Genomic DNA, 16,227 nt, shown 5'->3' on the forward strand with positions numbered 1-16,227 from the left:
ACTTACAGGGTACAGAGTACATACCTGGTACTTACAGGGTACAGAGTACATACCTGGTACTTACAGGGTACAGAGTACATACCTGGTACTTACAGGGTACAGAGTACACACCGGGTACACACCTGGCTGCATTATGTGTTTCTGCCGCTCCTGGTTTAAAAAGTCTCGACTCGTGACGATGAAATGAATCAGTTTTCTCTTAAAGTTTCTCCTTAAATCTTGAGACTGTCCAGCAGAGTTACTTCAGCCGGGTCTTATAATATGCTGTAATTTATTAATTATTTGAAGCTCGGTTCAGTTTATATTCTCCTGACTGTATTTAATCTTTTACTTTAATGCTGCTAATTAATGATTCTCCTGATGTGACGCTGATTGATGGTGAGTCGTCCCGTAAGAAAACCTTCTCATTATGGTTATCCATTCTCCCTCCGTTTGTTTTTCCTCTGCCTAAAATCATTTGTTACTTTTCATTTACTGCTGTTTCATGGTGTTTACACGTTTTTAGCTGTTTTATGCGTTTCATCATCCATAAAATGTCTTAAATCTGCCAACCAGACGCTCCACCGTGCAGTTAATGTTGTCAGCTTGTTGAAGGACAGTAGGGACAGATCTTTACAGTCTTCTGAGGAATAATGACAATAAAAGCTGTCTTTTCACCTCCAGGGTTTCAGATAAACCTGTCTGGAGCCCCCCCAAGTAAGCCAACCCTCTTTTGCTTCAGCTCCTTTCCTTTCCGCCTGACAGTCTGGTTCTGGTATGGGGGCGTCTCTCCTGCTGTCCTCCACTAATCCCAACCTCAGCACCTCACCGGTTCATCCTGTAGGCTTGTGAGAAATGTTTGAAATGAGAATAATGGGAACAAACAGAGACACGAGTCCACCCGTCCCCTGAGAGCCCTCCCCTCGTCGTGTCTCAGCGGGACCGAGGCGCTCCGGAAAACTGGAACGCCCCCAGTTTGGAAGCTCAGACTCGGTGGTTTTCAGCCTGTTTGTCTGTTTTCTATTATTCTTGTGGCTGTGGGAGCTCCTCAGCAGGGCTTCAGATGGTTCTGTTTCTGGTGGTGTGAGCCTGAAGTAAAGCAGGTCAGCCTCAGGAAGGCGGAGGATGGGTGATAGTGTTTTTATGTGGAGGCCCAGCTCAGCTCCAGCAGTTTCACAGATACTGAGCTGAAGTCTGATGCGGTCGAAGCTTCAGCTGCTGAAAGATGGCGCCGTGGAGGTCCAGTGTTTAAGATCTGACACGAACGGCTCCAACGCCGTCGTTTCTCTCCGTCTGAAACTGTGGCCTGAAAGGCAGCGGGCGATATGCATTCCTTCTACAATCGGTGTCTCTGCAGCTGCATTTTCAATTTGAAGGATCAGAGAGATGATTAAATAAAAACGCCCCTAAAGTGGATTTTGGTGTTTTATGTCGAATAATATAAAAACCAGAAAAAGCTGAAGTTAGTTAGACAGATCATCAGTTATTTCAATTGTCTCTATAATTAAAATAACTTAAACAGCATCTTTATAAATATTTACATGTTGAGTTTATCTCAGTAATGAACACAAACAGACAACATTATTATTATTTTTTGTTTTTAAAGACATGCAGCTCATCTCAGCTGAGAGTTGTCGGCTATGCGGCGTTTTCTGATTGGTTCAGAAGAAACAAACAGACTGACGGCTTCCGTGTAACGCTGCAGCGCTGCGTTGTTGTCAGCTGTGGGAGTTTCGGTTCGATCAGAAGGAGGAGCTCAGATGTTGTTTCGTTTGTTTTGTTTTTTACCCACATGGACGAGATGAGCAGGTTATTAAAGCTGCAGAGGCAGAAAATGCAGTGTTCCTGTTTGTGGGAGTCAGAGGACAGTTGAAAAGATCTGAACTGTCTCTTTAAGATGCCTTTCATTAGTCTTTAATTGTAGCCTGCGTGTGTGGAAACGTGACAGTTCTTTATTTAGTGTTTGATGCCAGAGGATCCTCTTTAAAATCCCGTTTTGCTTCCGGCTGACAGGAAAGTAAAATACGTTCTCCTGCAGCTCTGTAGGTAAATATTAGTGTGAAACGTGAAGAGAAGCAGGTTTTCTCCTCTCTCCTCTGTAAAACTGATTGCACTTATTGGTTTTGGTTTGTTTGGATGCGTCCCCTCATCTCTTCAGTCCCTCTGCTGTCTCACTTCCTGGTTTGTGTTTTCACACATTTAACATTCTGACCTTTCGCCGTGGATTCGTTTGTCTTTGCTCCGTCCTCCATCTTTGCCTCGTCATTAAAAGCTCCATCGATGTTTCTCCTCCTTTATTCAGGCAAACGTAAAGCCCTGAAGCTGAACTTCGCCAACCCTTTGATCAAACCTGCGACCAGATTCTCTCTGAACACGGCCGGGCCCCCGTTTCAGAACCCCCACATGTGAGTCGGCGCTCTCTGGGTCGTTTCCCGCTCGGCTCGTCTGCTTCCAGGTTTTAATTGGTTTGTTTTCATCAGAGAGCGGCTGAGAACGCACAGCATCGAGTCATCAGGGAAGCTGAAGATCTCCCCGGAGCAGCACTGGGACTTCACCGCTGAGGATCTGAAAGATCTGGGCGAGATCGGCCGAGGGGCTTACGGCTCCGTCAACAAGATGGTGCACAAACCCAGCAACACCATCATGGCCGTCAAGGTGAGCCGCCTGATCCGAGGGTTGAGCCGGGGCTCGTTTAAACACGACACCTGAAACATTCTGCGTTGGTTTTGTTTTTGAAGCGGATTCGGTCCACAGTGGATGAGAAGGAGCAGAAGCAGCTTCTAATGGATCTGGACGTGGTGATGAGAAGCAGCGACTGTCCGTACATCGTCCAGTTCTACGGAGCTCTCTTCAGAGAGGTGAAAACTATCCCTCGGCTGTTTGAGCTGTTCAAGCAGCCAAACCTTCAGCTCATTCAGGAAATCGCTGCCGACACTTTTGGTTTAGAAACTTTTAGGTTTTTCCAAATGTTTAACTTTGTTTACAAATATTTTCCCCATAGAAACCCACGGAGATCCAATCAGTTCATCAGAAACTTTGTTCTCTTAAACCTTCGGCTGCTGCCAATCAGCTACTTTCAGTTTTTAGTTAGCCTTTTGCTATATTTAGCTTCTAGCCTTTTACTGCTTTTAACTTTTGTGACTTTCAGCTTTTATTAGCTTGCTTTCAGCTTTCAGCTAACCTTTTACTACTTTTAGATTTTAGCTGATGTTTTGCTTCTTTTAGCTTTGAGAGCTCAGTTTCGGCTGGATGTGCGTTTTCTCGAGGCTGATGATGTTTCTGTCGTTTCTCCTGGTTTCAGGGCGACTGTTGGATCTGTATGGAACTTATGGCTACCTCCTTAGACAAGTTTTACAAGTTTGTATATTGCACATTAGACGACGTGATTCCAGAAGAAATATTAGGAAAAATAACTTTAGCTGTAAGTTCTTATCTTCTTCTTCTTCTCATATTTTTCTTCCAAATCTGTCACTAAAGCTCTGTTTGTTTTCTGCAGACTGTGAAAGCTCTTAACCACTTAAAGGAAAACTTGAAAATAATACACCGAGGTAAGACGTCTGCAGAAGATTTAGGTTTTTAATTCGTGCGATCAAGTAATTTTTTTCTACTTATTGTGTCTTTTGTCCGTGCACGCAGACATTAAGCCGTCAAACATCCTCCTGGACAGAAACGGGAACATTAAGCTGTGCGACTTCGGCATCAGCGGTCAGCTGGTTGACTCCATCGCCAAAACCCGAGACGCAGGCTGCAGGCCGTACATGGCGGTGGGTAACGTCAGCCGATCGGGCGTCGCTCCGGTCTGTCGTGAAAAATCTCTGGATTTACTGATTGTTGAGTTCCAACATCCAGATAATCTGGATGAAATACATTCAGGCAGGAGTCATGGAAACTCTCAGGACATTAGAGTGAAACTCCTTTGTGTGTTTTCAGAGGAACGTTGCTCTCACTGATGAACAGAGAGAGCAGGAGGGTCTGAATTATTATATTTTTCACTTTAATCGACTCGTTTTCAAACTGTGAGCTCAACATTCAGTCGGTTCTGCTTTAAACAAATAATCTGCCACAATACAGAGACTCTTCCCTCTCAGCACGTAGCTGCAGAGAGGCTGCAGGGGGAAGCCGCGGGGTCCTAGTGCCTGACATGTTTGTTTAAACTGCTGCCAAAAAAAAACATTTTAATGTGATGGAGACATCTTCCGTGGTTTGTTAGTTTGCAGTTTCCAGCTCAGCTCCTCCCCCCCGACACATTTATCGTTCACGATGAATCAGAAAAGCTACGTTTTGATCAAAACGTTTGGCGCTGATGGACCAAAGAGCTAAAAGAGAAATCCCTGAAATGGTCCGTGATGCGGTGGAGATAACAGTGAGGAAAGTTTCCACAGGAAGCTTTGTTGGATCAGAGCGGTGACCTCATCGTGGCGTCATCACCTCGGGTTATTTTCTGTTGCTGCTGGCACCTCCCGCTCTCGCAGCACTTTCCAGTCTAAATTTGGTTAGAGGGTGTCAGTATCCAGCGGGACGACACCTCCGGCGCTCTGTTCATGACTCAGAGCGAGTCGCTGCGGCTCTCCCGGCGCCTGTGAGCTCAGGCTGCAGGAATCTCAGCAGCAGCTTCTTATTTCCAGCTGGCTCCCACGCCAGGTGTGCGTCGCGGCGCTGCTGCTCGCTTCGTGACGATCAGGCTGACTTCCTGTGGAGAAATGTGCCGACAGGCTGGATCAGGTGCTGAGGTCTGGTTGTAAATATCAGGACGCTGAGTCAGCGTTCATGTGAAGCTTTTATCTGCTTTCTGCAGACTTCGTGCTCTTTTACCCGTTCTTATATCAAACAGTTCATCTCATTCAGCAGATGGCTGCTGGGGCTTCTGGGTTTTCTAACTTTTAGACTTTTCAGAATATTTAACTTTATTTACAGATATTTTCCCCATAGAAACACATGGAAATCTGATCAGTTCTGTAAAATCTGTTTTAGTCTCTTTTTTTAGCTTTTGGCTGCGGGAAAATGAGCATTTCAGTTTTATAATATTTAAATTTTAAAAAACTTTTTAATTTTCATTTGTTTCCTGTTAATTGTTCTGGCTAATTGTTTACTGATTATTTACACCGAACTAATGATCTCTGCAGCCGTTTAGTTGCTTATTTTAGTTGGAAAATGCTCTTTCTTTGATGAGGAGACAGAAAATGTAAATTATTGCTGTTATTTAATGCTTCGCTCATTAGAAAACAAACAGGTTAATTATTTAAAGTGTTCTTCCTGCAGTTTGTTAGAGATGAAAGCTTCGTTCGGGTTGTTTGCAGCATCGAGCTGCGGCTCAGATCGTCCGTCTCAGCATCTAATCAGGCCTGTAAATGGGCCGTCGCCGGGCTTCCTCTGCACTGCAGCTTCTCTGACACACTTTGATTCCTAAATCTGCTCCGTGGGGAGAGGAGGACGAGGGGAGGATGATGATGAAGAGTCGGTTCTGACAGACACGCGTTCAGACGTGATGAGTTTGATTAATGTTCTCAGAGGTGACCAGGTTAGGAAGGAACTCTTTAAGGTGGAACGCTGAAGTTTTTCCTTCGCCCAATTCTGAACTGAAAGGTTAAATTTGTTTGTTTGTTTGTTTTCCAGCCGGAGAGAATAGACCCCAGCGCGTCCAGGCAGGGCTACGACGTCCGCTCAGACGTTTGGAGTTTGGGAATCACGCTGGTGAGTTTCTGCAGACGAGCCTTAAAGCTCAGCTCTGCGGCCCGTTAGCCCTCAGAGGAGCGTTAGGGACGACTCCCGGCTACTTCCCAGGGTTCCTGCGCAGCCGGGAAACGTCCGGAATTTGATTTCAGTATTTTACAGATCTGGATACGTACAAAAAAAAAAGGAAAAGAGGAACTTTTTTTTTTTCTTTAGTCTGTTTTTTTTAAATTAAAGTAATTTAGTTTGAAAGTAATTAACTCAACCAATCAGAGCAGCTTTCATATTGATAGAATGTCATCATTATAAGTCATTTTGAGTTTAATGAGAGAAATTCAGTCTTTTCTTGTTGCTGTTATGGTGTTTGCAGATAAAAGTGTCATATTACTGTAGAAATATCTGCCAGGAATTTAAAGAAAACTTTTTAATTTAAATATAAAAAAACAACCAGAAAATTGATGAAACTTTTAAATGAGAAAGGTGCAGAAACCCTGACTACCACAGCAAGTTTTCAGGTGTAGATGTTCATGCAGGGATTACTTTCTGAGGGTTTCATTAAGATATTTTGTTAACAAACAAACAGACATGAGGAGTTACATGATTACCCACCTTAATCAGCACCTGGGGCTGCAGGAAACCTTCCTCCCTCCTGATTTTTACAGATTCCTCCGTGTTTGTGTTTCAGTACGAGCTGGCCACGGGACGGTTCCCCTACCCGAAGTGGAACAGCGTGTTCGACCAGCTGACCCAGGTGGTCAGAGGAGACCCGCCTCAACTCAGCAACTCAGAGGAGAGACGCTTCTCTCCTAAATTCATCTCCTTTGTCAACGTGTGGTAAGAATCAGACGCCTTTTTATGTCTTTAGGCTCGTTATGCTCCCCGTTAAAACGAACAATATGACTCTGATGTGCTCTTCTGCCATCTGGTGGACAAATACGTAAACTGCACCCTTTGTCATTTTTTAGCCTTACAAAGGATGAATCAAAGAGACCAAAGTACAAAGAACTACTGGTGAGTTATTTAGAGTCAGAGTAAAAATAGATTTTCTTACATTTTAGGAGTTTTGACTCATGTTCTTCTTCTCTGTGCTCACCAGAGAGACCCGTTCATTCAGATGTACGAGGAGCGCTCCGTCGACGTCGCCGGTTACGTCTGCAGGCTCCTGGATCAGATGCCGGCCTCTCCCAGCTCCCCCACATATATGGACTGATAACGGCACAGAACCAAAACGGCGTCTGAAGAGATCCTGTACATTTGTTTGGTCCCCTTGTTGCAGTGTTAAGACAATTGTAAAGTGATTTCAGTCTGTATATAAGAACACATTTCTGTTTTCCTCCTGTTCACAAAGACACCAACACTAAAGTATAAAAGGAGCTCAATCAATCAGTCGTGACTCATCGTGATGAGAATGCATCTCACAAAAAAAAACAAAAAAACAACCAGGAAGTGATATTTATGGAAGTCAAATTGTGGAGGTTTTTGATTTGGAGTCTTCAGCGTACTGGAATCATCCTGTTTGTGAATTGTTCCACCTTTTCCGTGTAATGAACGCATTGTTGTTTGGCAATTAATCAAACTGCGCTTCTCTGCGTGTAAAGCAGGTTTAAAGTGTTGGCGTCGGACCTTCTGACCCGTCGCTTCTGCTGTGGACTCCGAGCTGATGAACGAATAAACAGAGAGAGAAGAAACCCGTGTTCTGGTCTATTCATTCAGATTAAAAATGGCTGCCACCTGTAAATATACTAATATATTTAATCAGTCAAACGTTATTTATAAAACACATTTTATCCATTGGAGTGTAAAACTACTTTACTGTAAATGAAAGCAACAAAAAATAATTTAATTTAATAATAAGTGTTAAAAGGTTTAAACATGAATGGACTGAAGGAACAGAAGAAACACCAGAAGTAGGTATTAAAGGTATAACATATATCAATAATAAAAACTATTTTTACTTAAATATAAAAATGAGTTAATAAAGAAAAAAATGAGTTAAATGCAAAAATAATGATTAAAATGAGTTACAGTTCATTATAATTCAACTAAAAGTCAAACTAAAGTGTATAAAATGAACACAATACAATCTATATTTAGTTAACTGAATCTGAGCTGTTTAAGTTTATATATTTTATTAAAGCTTAAATAATTTTAGGCGTTTTATTTTGTAGTACCCCTTTATAGCTCAACTTCAGCAAAAAGATTCTATCCCCGCCTCCCTCCCGGAGAGCCTCGCTGTGATTGGTCCGTGCGCCTGCCAAACAGTCCCAGTGACCAATCAGCGTTAAGAAATGGCAACGTTTCGTCATTAGATGCCGGAAGCGATTTCGCATGAACCAACCTCTAATGTCCCGAGTAGAGAGCACGCAGCTCGTGTTTGGTAATTAACGGATCCAAACGGGCTCAGAGATGTTTACGGAACGTTAACGGAGGTATTTATCGGTGTACATTATCGTTCGGCTCCGTTGTTTCAACAAGCAGCGGAGGAGTTAGCATGAACAGCGTCCATGTGAGGCTCTTCTCGCTGCTGGTTGTTGAAGGCAGAGCCGCTGCTGCGACGGTCCCACGCCGCTGCGATTTCTATTCTCGTCCCCACCGGACCGTGTCCCAGTTTTTCCGGTCAATGGCGACATTCGGTGATAAATCCCCCGCGACGAGGCAGCCGCCGGGCCCGAAGAAGAAGCAGACGGACCCGCTGCGGCGCCTGAAAACCAAGGAGAACCGGAGCAAACGGGGAGACGTTCACGGACCGGCCACGGTGTACGTTCAGGTGCTCGGCGCCGGAAGCAGGGACCACTCTGCGTCGATTTACGTCTTCTCTGAGTTCAACAGGTGCTGAACACACACTCACACACACGGCAGGTTCCAACACATGGCTTTAGTTTTTTAATTAATACGAAATAACTCCACAGTTAAACTGATTTCAGGAGTTTAATTACTGACCGTGAACGTCGCACCTCTGCCTGTAATTTATGGCGTGTCCATCAATTTAAACAAACAAACATTTATTCATGGTGTTTGGTGGTAATAGGACAGCTTTAACTTAACACTTCAGTTAAACGATGTTAGAGATTATAAAACAATAAAGATCATAAACTAAGTTAGCATAAAGTTCTGTTCTGTTTAAAGTTAGATTATTACTGGATGTAAAATATTTACATATAACTCTTCTCTCCTGTGATGCCATTGATGCTACATTGTTTTGAAAGTTTGTGAAATTCATATAAAACAAATTTAGACCTAATAAGTAAATAAGAAGAAGAGTTATTAGAATAAAACATACCAATAAATCTCTCCAGATCCTTAAAATTTACAAATATTGTGAATTGCTAAACAATGGAAACATTTTTTCATATATGTATGTGTGTGTGTGTGTATATATATATATGTGAGTGTGTTTATGTGTGTATGTAAAGTATTTAAGGTCAGTGAAATTGTGCTTTTTGTCTCTCTTAATGTTTTTATTTGAAAATGTAACAGAAATAAACTTCATTCAATCATGATTTTGTAAGGTTATATAAAGAGAAATTAATCACGATCCCTTATCTAAAGGAAGAACAGGTTTGCTGCTTCAAACACAAACTTTAAACAGTTCAGGAACAGCTGCAGCTCCTATAAGACCTGATGCTTGAACATTACACAAAAGAAAAGCCGTGAAACGATCAAAGCGGCCCATTCCTCTCGTTCCGTCCTTCCTGCAGACTCAACGCGTTCCTCCGTCTCTCTGCTGCAGGTATCTGTTCAACTGTGGGGAAGGAACCCAGAGACTGATGCAGGAGCACAAGTAAGCTGCTTCGCTCACTCCTTCATCAGACAGACAGACAGACAGACAGGCAGACGTAACGTGTTTCTGTGTTTCAGGGTGAAAGCTTCGCAGCTCGACAACATCTTCCTGACCCGAATGAGCTGGGAGAACGTTGGAGGTTTATCAGGTCAGAGGCGTTTTTTCAAATACGCTGAATAATCAAACGGGTCAAATTGTCTCCTGGTTTGTCTCCGCAGGACTTTAAGCATCTGGATCAAATCAGAAAGGGTTGATTTAGTCCAGGAGTCTTCATCGAGGGCTGGACTCTGTCAGAAAACCCTTCGATGTGTCATTTTATTGTTTAATCTCAGTTATAATAAACCCACATTTTCCTTATTTATCTCATATTGTGGCATCAAGGCCAGTGAGAGTCCTTTGGATGAATTAAAACTATTATTATCAGCAGAACGTGAATTAACGTTACTTTAAATAAAATGACCCGTGATTTATTCCAGACTAGCACTTCTTTAAGATATTAATATTCTGATGAGATTATTGTGTAGTCTTAGTCTGCAACTTAAAGATCCATTTTTTTTACCATCTTTCCAAGTAAATAAAGTTTGTAAAGAGCCACAAAATCCTGACCCCTTAAAATAAAAAGAACATACTTGATTAAATTTAATTTATTTACTATTTATTGAGGAGCTACAGTTAGTTTTATTGGAAAATAAATAATTTTTGTTAATTCTTTTGTTTTTTAAAATAAAAACCATGACAAGGAAACTACTACTCCTAGTATAGATTTATACAGACTTATTTGAGTCCTTTTTATGTTTTTTTAGAATATAATATAAAAAAACAACTTTGAGATAAATAACTAAAGTGAGATAAGTCTGTTTGGGATTTATTTCTGATTCTAATTAAATAAATTCTTTTATCGTCTCTTAAATCTCATAGTTTTTATAAAACCTGAATATAACTGTCTGCCCTGACAGAAGCTGCAGGGATGATATGGGAAACCCGAGCTTTAAGTAGCAATTAACTCAGATAAATCCTGTTTCTAAGAGCAACAATCTTCTCTTTGCTGCAGGGATGATATTAACCCTGAGAGACATCGGTGTTCCTGAATGTGCTCTCTCTGGACCTCCGCAGCTGGTGAGAACCTGAAAAATCAAATCCAACGTCTGCAGGAAGGTTTGAGTTGAGTTGGACTCACTTTCCGTCTGTTTTTGTCCCGTTAAAGAAGAACTATCTGCACGCCATCAAGTCCTTCTCTGGCCCTCTGGAGAACATGAAGCTGTGTATGTTGCACTGTTGTCCTAATTAAATTATATTTATTTATGTGTTTATTATAAACCTTCTGGTGTGCCCTCAGCGGTCCGACCGTACACGGAGGAGACGTACACAGACGACACCATGACAGTGAATCAGGTGCCGCTCTTTGGTGAGTTCAAACCATCCTCCTTGCTTTCAGTGGTGGTTTTGAACCTCAGATGATTGTTTTTTTTTTTGATCTGCAGCCGAATCAAGAAGCAGCAAAGGGAAGTCGGGCAGAAGCAGCCCCTCCTCGAGCTCGCAAAGAAGAGAAGATTTTCAAAATAAAAGCAGAGGGTATGATCCAGGTGGGTTTACGAAGCCTCGAGGCTGCTTCAGATGGAATAAAAAGATAATTATTTAGTTAATTCATATTAAAATCATCACATCATAGAATAAATATGTTTGAAAGCTTTTATGTAGAAAACTGCAGAAAATCATTAAAATTATTATTTTTTTAAAGTTTGGTGTAAAACGTTTTGCAGGTGAAAGACAAGCATCGTTCAGAGATCCGTCGCTGGTGGTTGCCTTCGTGTGTAAGGTAGGGCTGTGAAACTAACAGCATCCTGCAGGAGAATCTGTTTATTTTTTCAGCATCTTTGAGTTTCTTCTCCTCTCCGTGTTGAACATCTTCACAGCTTCGTTCAAAGAAAGGGAACTTCTTAGTGGCTCAAGCCAAGGAGCTCGGGCTGCCTGTGTAAGTGAGCAGGAAGCTGGTTTTCACTGCAGCGATGTGGAATTAAACTGATTGTGCGTTTTGTGGTCATTCCAGAGGCACGGCAGCCATCCGACCGCTCATCTTGGCTTTGAAAAATGGGGAAAGCATTGTGCACGAAGGAAGAGAGGTTCTGTTTGGTTCTCTCTCAGCTGTCAGCCTCCAAACTGACCTCAGATCAGCTGACCCGGTTCCCCGTTTGTCCCACAGATCCGACCCGAGCAGGTCTGCACCCCGTCTGACCCAGGACCAGTTTTTATCATCGTCGAGTGTCCGTCTGAGGAGTTCGTTGAAGCTGTTTGCACCAACCAGCAGCTGAGAAGGTAAACGCTGAACGACAGCTAAAAGAAGCTAAATGCTAGCTAAGAGCTAAAGGAGCCGGTAGCTGAAGAGATCTGAGGGGAAATGCTGACTCGGTTCGTGTTTTTTAGCCTCTTTTTGTCGCCTCCTTCAGACACCAAGCCGAAGGGACAGAAGACTCTGCGGTTCTGGTGGTCCACATGACTCCGGAGTCTGTTCTGCAGTTGGACCGGTACAAAGGCTGGATGGAGAGGTTCGTTCCACTTCTTCACACCCAACCTCAGGGACACTCGACCCGTTTGAAGCTTGAAGCCCGCTCTGTGGTTCTGCAGGTTCCCATCCACAACAGAACACCTGATCCTGAACGAGCACGTCAGCACGGTCCATAACGTCAGCTGTCACAAGATCCAGACTCACCTGAACATGATTCACCCGGACATCTTTCCTCCCCTCAAAACCTACAAGTCTAAGGTAACCCAGACCTGTTGGGACGGGCGTCAAGATGTAGTTTATAACGATACAAGTATTACTTTAACATGATCTTTATTAGAGGCTTCTTTAAAAATAAAAGTCACTCTTCATCACTTCATGGCTGCTTTCTTAGACCAATTACAGAAAATGGTAACGTTTGGAGCCAGAGACGCTGCTGTCTGCTGCTACAGTGGACAAAAACAGACAAAACACGAAGCTCCTGTAGAGTTTTTATCAAATAATGCTGGTTAAAACAATCAGAACTTAGGAGGAAAGTGAAGCATTTCAGCACAACACCGGGTATCAGCTCCGTTTCAGGCCGTTTGTTTCACTCCGCTAACTCTTGTAGCTTGTTGCTAATGTTTGTTTCTGCCTTAAAAAGAGTGACGGCGTCGCTCCTCTGGTCGAAAAGTCCCAACTGACAACAAAGCGGCTCCGCTTCCGCTGATTTTTTTAAAACAGAAGCCAAAACGTCTGTTCTGTGGGACCTGCCATGTTGTTTTTTAAGTCCCGCCTCCACGCCGTCCGAACTCTCTGAGTGGCTGTCAGTCATATTTAAGACTGTTGTTGAACATGCTAATCAACAGCTGACATCCTTTTTAAACTCGTTTAATTTGGTCATTTTTCTGCGTTATGTTCCTGTTTGTGAAGCCATGACTCCAGTCTTTCTGTGTTTTCCCTCCTTCAGGAGTCTCGGGCGGATTTGTCCGTCCCAAACGTCCGAGCCGAGTGTCTGCTGAAGTTCCAGCTCCGGCCGGCGCTGGAGTGGCAAAGGTTGGTGCAGCTCAGAGCTCTGGATCCTTGTTGCACTAAAAGGTGTTTGAGGTTTTTTTTAATTCTGTGGTTTCGTTCGTCAGAGACGCCATCCCTTCCTACAACACCGAGGATTTTGTGAAAGAAGCTGCCGAGGTCCCGAACTTCCTGGAAAACGTGGAAAAGTGCAGGGACATCTGTTCAGCTGAAGCTGCAGAACCTTCCGGTCCGATCTGGAAACGTTTGTTTGCATTTATCGCGGCCGACTGTCAGGGATTTTAAACGGGGGATTTAAAGTGTTTCTCTGCTGCAGATTCAGCAGAGAAACACCCAGAGGTGGTGTTTTTGGGAACGGGATCCGCTGTTCCGATGAAGATCCGAAACGTCAGCGGCACGCTGGTCAACATCAGGTAACATCAGCGGATTATTTCCAGGAAACTCTGCTCAGCGTGGCGTGAATACGAACAGCAGGTTGCTTGTTCTGCACGCAGCCCGGGGCGGTCGGTGCTGCTGGACTGCGGGGAGGGAACCTTTGGTCAGCTCTGCCGCCAGTACGGAGACGACGTGGACCAGGTTCTGTCCAGGATCTCTACGGTCTTCATCTCCCACCTGCACGCTGACCACCACACGGTAAGCTGCCGGGTCAAACACTTATTGTTAAAATGTTCAGCAGCCGTTCACGCTGTAAACTGTAACGTTTGTTTCAGGGGCTGATAAAGCTGCTTCGCCAAAGGCAGCGAGCGCTGGTACGTCAGCATGTCATTGGAGACGTGTTGATTTGGAGTAAATGACGTTAAAGTGGGACCTGCTGTGTTTCTGCCTGCAGACCAGTTTAGGACAGGCTTCCACCCCCCTCTTCCTGGTGGCTCCGGTCCAGATCATGTCGTGGCTCGGACAGTACCACGATCACTGCGAGGAGATCCTCGGCCTCTTCAAGTACGTGGGAACGCATAAAAACTTCCATGACTCTGTGACCTGCTGAGGTTCTGACTGTTTGGGAGAAAAACACGGCAGTAAAATGTGATTTTAGCTTTAATTAACCCAACAGACACACAAAACGGGTCTTATTCATCCAGATCATGCGTCCAACGCAAAGTTTGATCCACTCCACAGCTGATGGGGAACTGTTTTCATGTCTGCCCTCAGACAGCTTGCTCTGTGTGCACAGTTAGCTCTGAAGTTGCCCCCAGCATCCACATCTTATAGAGCGCCTCTTTAGCCTCTCCAGGTTCTGCAAATGGCTTCACAGAGTTTCTCATTCACCCTTTCATGCACACGCCCGTACAGACATTTAAAACACTTAAAACCGAGGAAAGCAGAGTTTTGTTTTGATCTCAGTGTTTCTGCCTTTCAGCCTGATCCCCAACATGTTTCTGTGCCCCGGCGCCGAGGCGCCCAAAGAGAAGACGCAGGCCTTCATCCAGGCGATGCTGAAGACCAACGACCTGCAGAAGGTTTGCTGCCATCTTTGCTCCTCTCTGAGCGCTAAACACGCTTCTTAAATAACCCGTACGTTCAGTTCCAGACGTGCACGGTGCGTCACTGCAAGAACGCCTTCGCCTGCAGCTTCGACCACCAGTCAGGATGGAAACTGGCCTTTTCAGGAGACACCATGCCCTGCAACGCCTTCGTGCACATCGGTAAGAGCCCCCTGAGCAGGTTCACGTCCGAACGTCTCCGTCCTCTTTACTGCTTCATAACTGGAGCTGCTCTGCTCGTCGTTCTGAATAATTTATCAGATTTTTCTTAAAGCCTTCGATCGTTCTGGAGGCCGACAGCCTCCTAATGATCCTCGGTTTTATCGACTCGTCTGAAAGCGCCGAACTGGATTCAGTCCAGTCAGAGTTTAACCCGAACCGGTTCTGGACACGGGGAGACGACACTGATTACTGACCCGAGGGACAAAGAAGATGGAACTTCTTTTTTTATTTTTTAACTTTGCAGGAAAGAACGCGACGTTCCTGATCCACGAGGCGACGCTGGAGGACGGGCTGGAGGAGGCGGCTGTGGAGAAACGGCACAGGTGACTAAAACGGAATATATCCTCTCCAGTTGCAGAAAGTAATCACTGGAGGTGCATCAGATGAACTTCAGCAGGTTTTAGACATGAGTTAGACATGATATGCATGCAGTCAAGGAACGGCAGGTTTTTAATATTTAAACTGTTTTATCTTCGTTTTTATTCTGTGACAGCACGACGTCTCAGGCCATCGGGATGGGGATGAAGATGAACGCAGACTTCATCATGTTGAACCACTTCAGCCAGCGTTACACCAAGATCCCCATCTTCAGCAAAGACTTCACCGACCGAGTGGGCGTGTCCTTCGACCACATGAGGGTAAGACTCGGACCGTCCCTGGATCAGAAACACAACCTCTGAACTAAACTCAGACTCTCGTCCTGCAGGTTCGCTTCACAGATTTTAAAGTCCTCCCCAAACTGATCCCGGCCCTGAAGAGCCTGTTTGCTGAGGAGCTGGAGGAGATGGAGGAGAGAAGGGAGAGAAGAGAACTGAAATCCTTGAGAAGCAGCGGCAGCGGCGAGCCGATCTGGTCCGGGTCCGACACGTCTGAGGCCGAACGAGGTGCCAAGAGAGAGCATGAGGCGGCGGCGGCCAGCATGGACGCCAAGAGGCTGAAGCTCAGCTGATCCTGCAGAGACATGTCTGACTGCGTCCTTATTTTATTTACAACCAGATTTTTATTTGGCTGCAGTGGTTCGACTGAAGAAAATGTTTTTCCTTAAATTAAGTGCAGAAAACAAAAGTGAGCTTTGAGTTCAGTTTGGTTTTCATTAAACAGAATAAAGCAAAACCAAAGAATTCTTTCTGCATTTAATCATTTGAAACCAACACAGATGGTAAAGAAATTGAACTCCTGCGAGCCTCTTCACTTCCTGTTAGTGATGATGATCGACTGAAGCTGGGAGCTTCTTCCTGCCAAAGTAAGTTCGTCATTAAGGTGGGATATGATGGTCAGAAGCTGAAAATTATGAGGGAAATATTCAGATTTTCTCTCTGAGTTCTGAGGGTTTGTGACCAGCGAGCCGAGACGTCGGGTTTTAAGCAGCCTGGTTTTAAAATTAGCTTTTTTTTTTTGCTGCCCGGCTTTTAAAACTGTATCTGAGGCCGACCCCACATTTATCCATCCATCCGTTTTCTTTCAACGCTTTCTCCTCTCCGGGTCTCCAGCAGTCACTGTGTGAGAGACAGGGACACCTGGACATGTCTCCAGTCCATCACAGGGACATGTAGAGACAACAAGACAACAGAATCTGAAAAGGA

General features: G+C 44.3%; 2 protein-coding genes across 2 annotated transcripts; both read left to right on the forward strand.

Annotated features, from left to right (window-relative positions):
* The first annotated feature begins 22 nt into the window (after positions 1-22).
* On the forward strand, positions 23-7,337 carry map2k4a (mitogen-activated protein kinase kinase 4a). Its single transcript, XM_017428564.3, has 11 exons — positions 23-696; positions 2,282-2,384; positions 2,460-2,634; positions 2,718-2,837; positions 3,281-3,400; positions 3,476-3,527; positions 3,616-3,743; positions 5,593-5,670; positions 6,335-6,483; positions 6,615-6,660; positions 6,746-7,337. The coding sequence occupies exons 1-11, from the start codon at positions 633-635 to the stop codon at positions 6,857-6,859; spliced, it is 1,149 nt and encodes a 382-aa protein (XP_017284053.1). The 5' UTR covers positions 23-632; the 3' UTR covers positions 6,860-7,337.
* A 633-nt stretch (positions 7,338-7,970) lies between these two features.
* elac2 (elaC ribonuclease Z 2) lies at positions 7,971-15,747 on the forward strand. Its single transcript, XM_017428478.3, has 24 exons — positions 7,971-8,478; positions 9,380-9,430; positions 9,508-9,578; positions 10,482-10,546; positions 10,635-10,692; positions 10,767-10,835; positions 10,912-11,013; positions 11,191-11,246; positions 11,344-11,402; positions 11,478-11,550; positions 11,631-11,743; positions 11,875-11,973; positions 12,053-12,191; positions 12,880-12,965; positions 13,049-13,170; positions 13,258-13,354; positions 13,436-13,574; positions 13,652-13,690; positions 13,771-13,880; positions 14,299-14,398; positions 14,464-14,584; positions 14,889-14,967; positions 15,138-15,282; positions 15,351-15,747. Exons 1-24 carry the CDS (start codon positions 8,141-8,143, stop codon positions 15,591-15,593), a joined length of 2,574 nt encoding a protein of 857 aa, XP_017283967.1. The 5' UTR covers positions 7,971-8,140; the 3' UTR covers positions 15,594-15,747.
* The last annotated feature ends 480 nt before the right edge of the window (positions 15,748-16,227 follow it).

This window comes from Kryptolebias marmoratus, linkage group LG12 (genome assembly GCF_001649575.2).
Source record: "Kryptolebias marmoratus isolate JLee-2015 linkage group LG12, ASM164957v2, whole genome shotgun sequence".
Taxonomy (NCBI): Eukaryota; Metazoa; Chordata; class Actinopteri; order Cyprinodontiformes; family Rivulidae; genus Kryptolebias; species Kryptolebias marmoratus.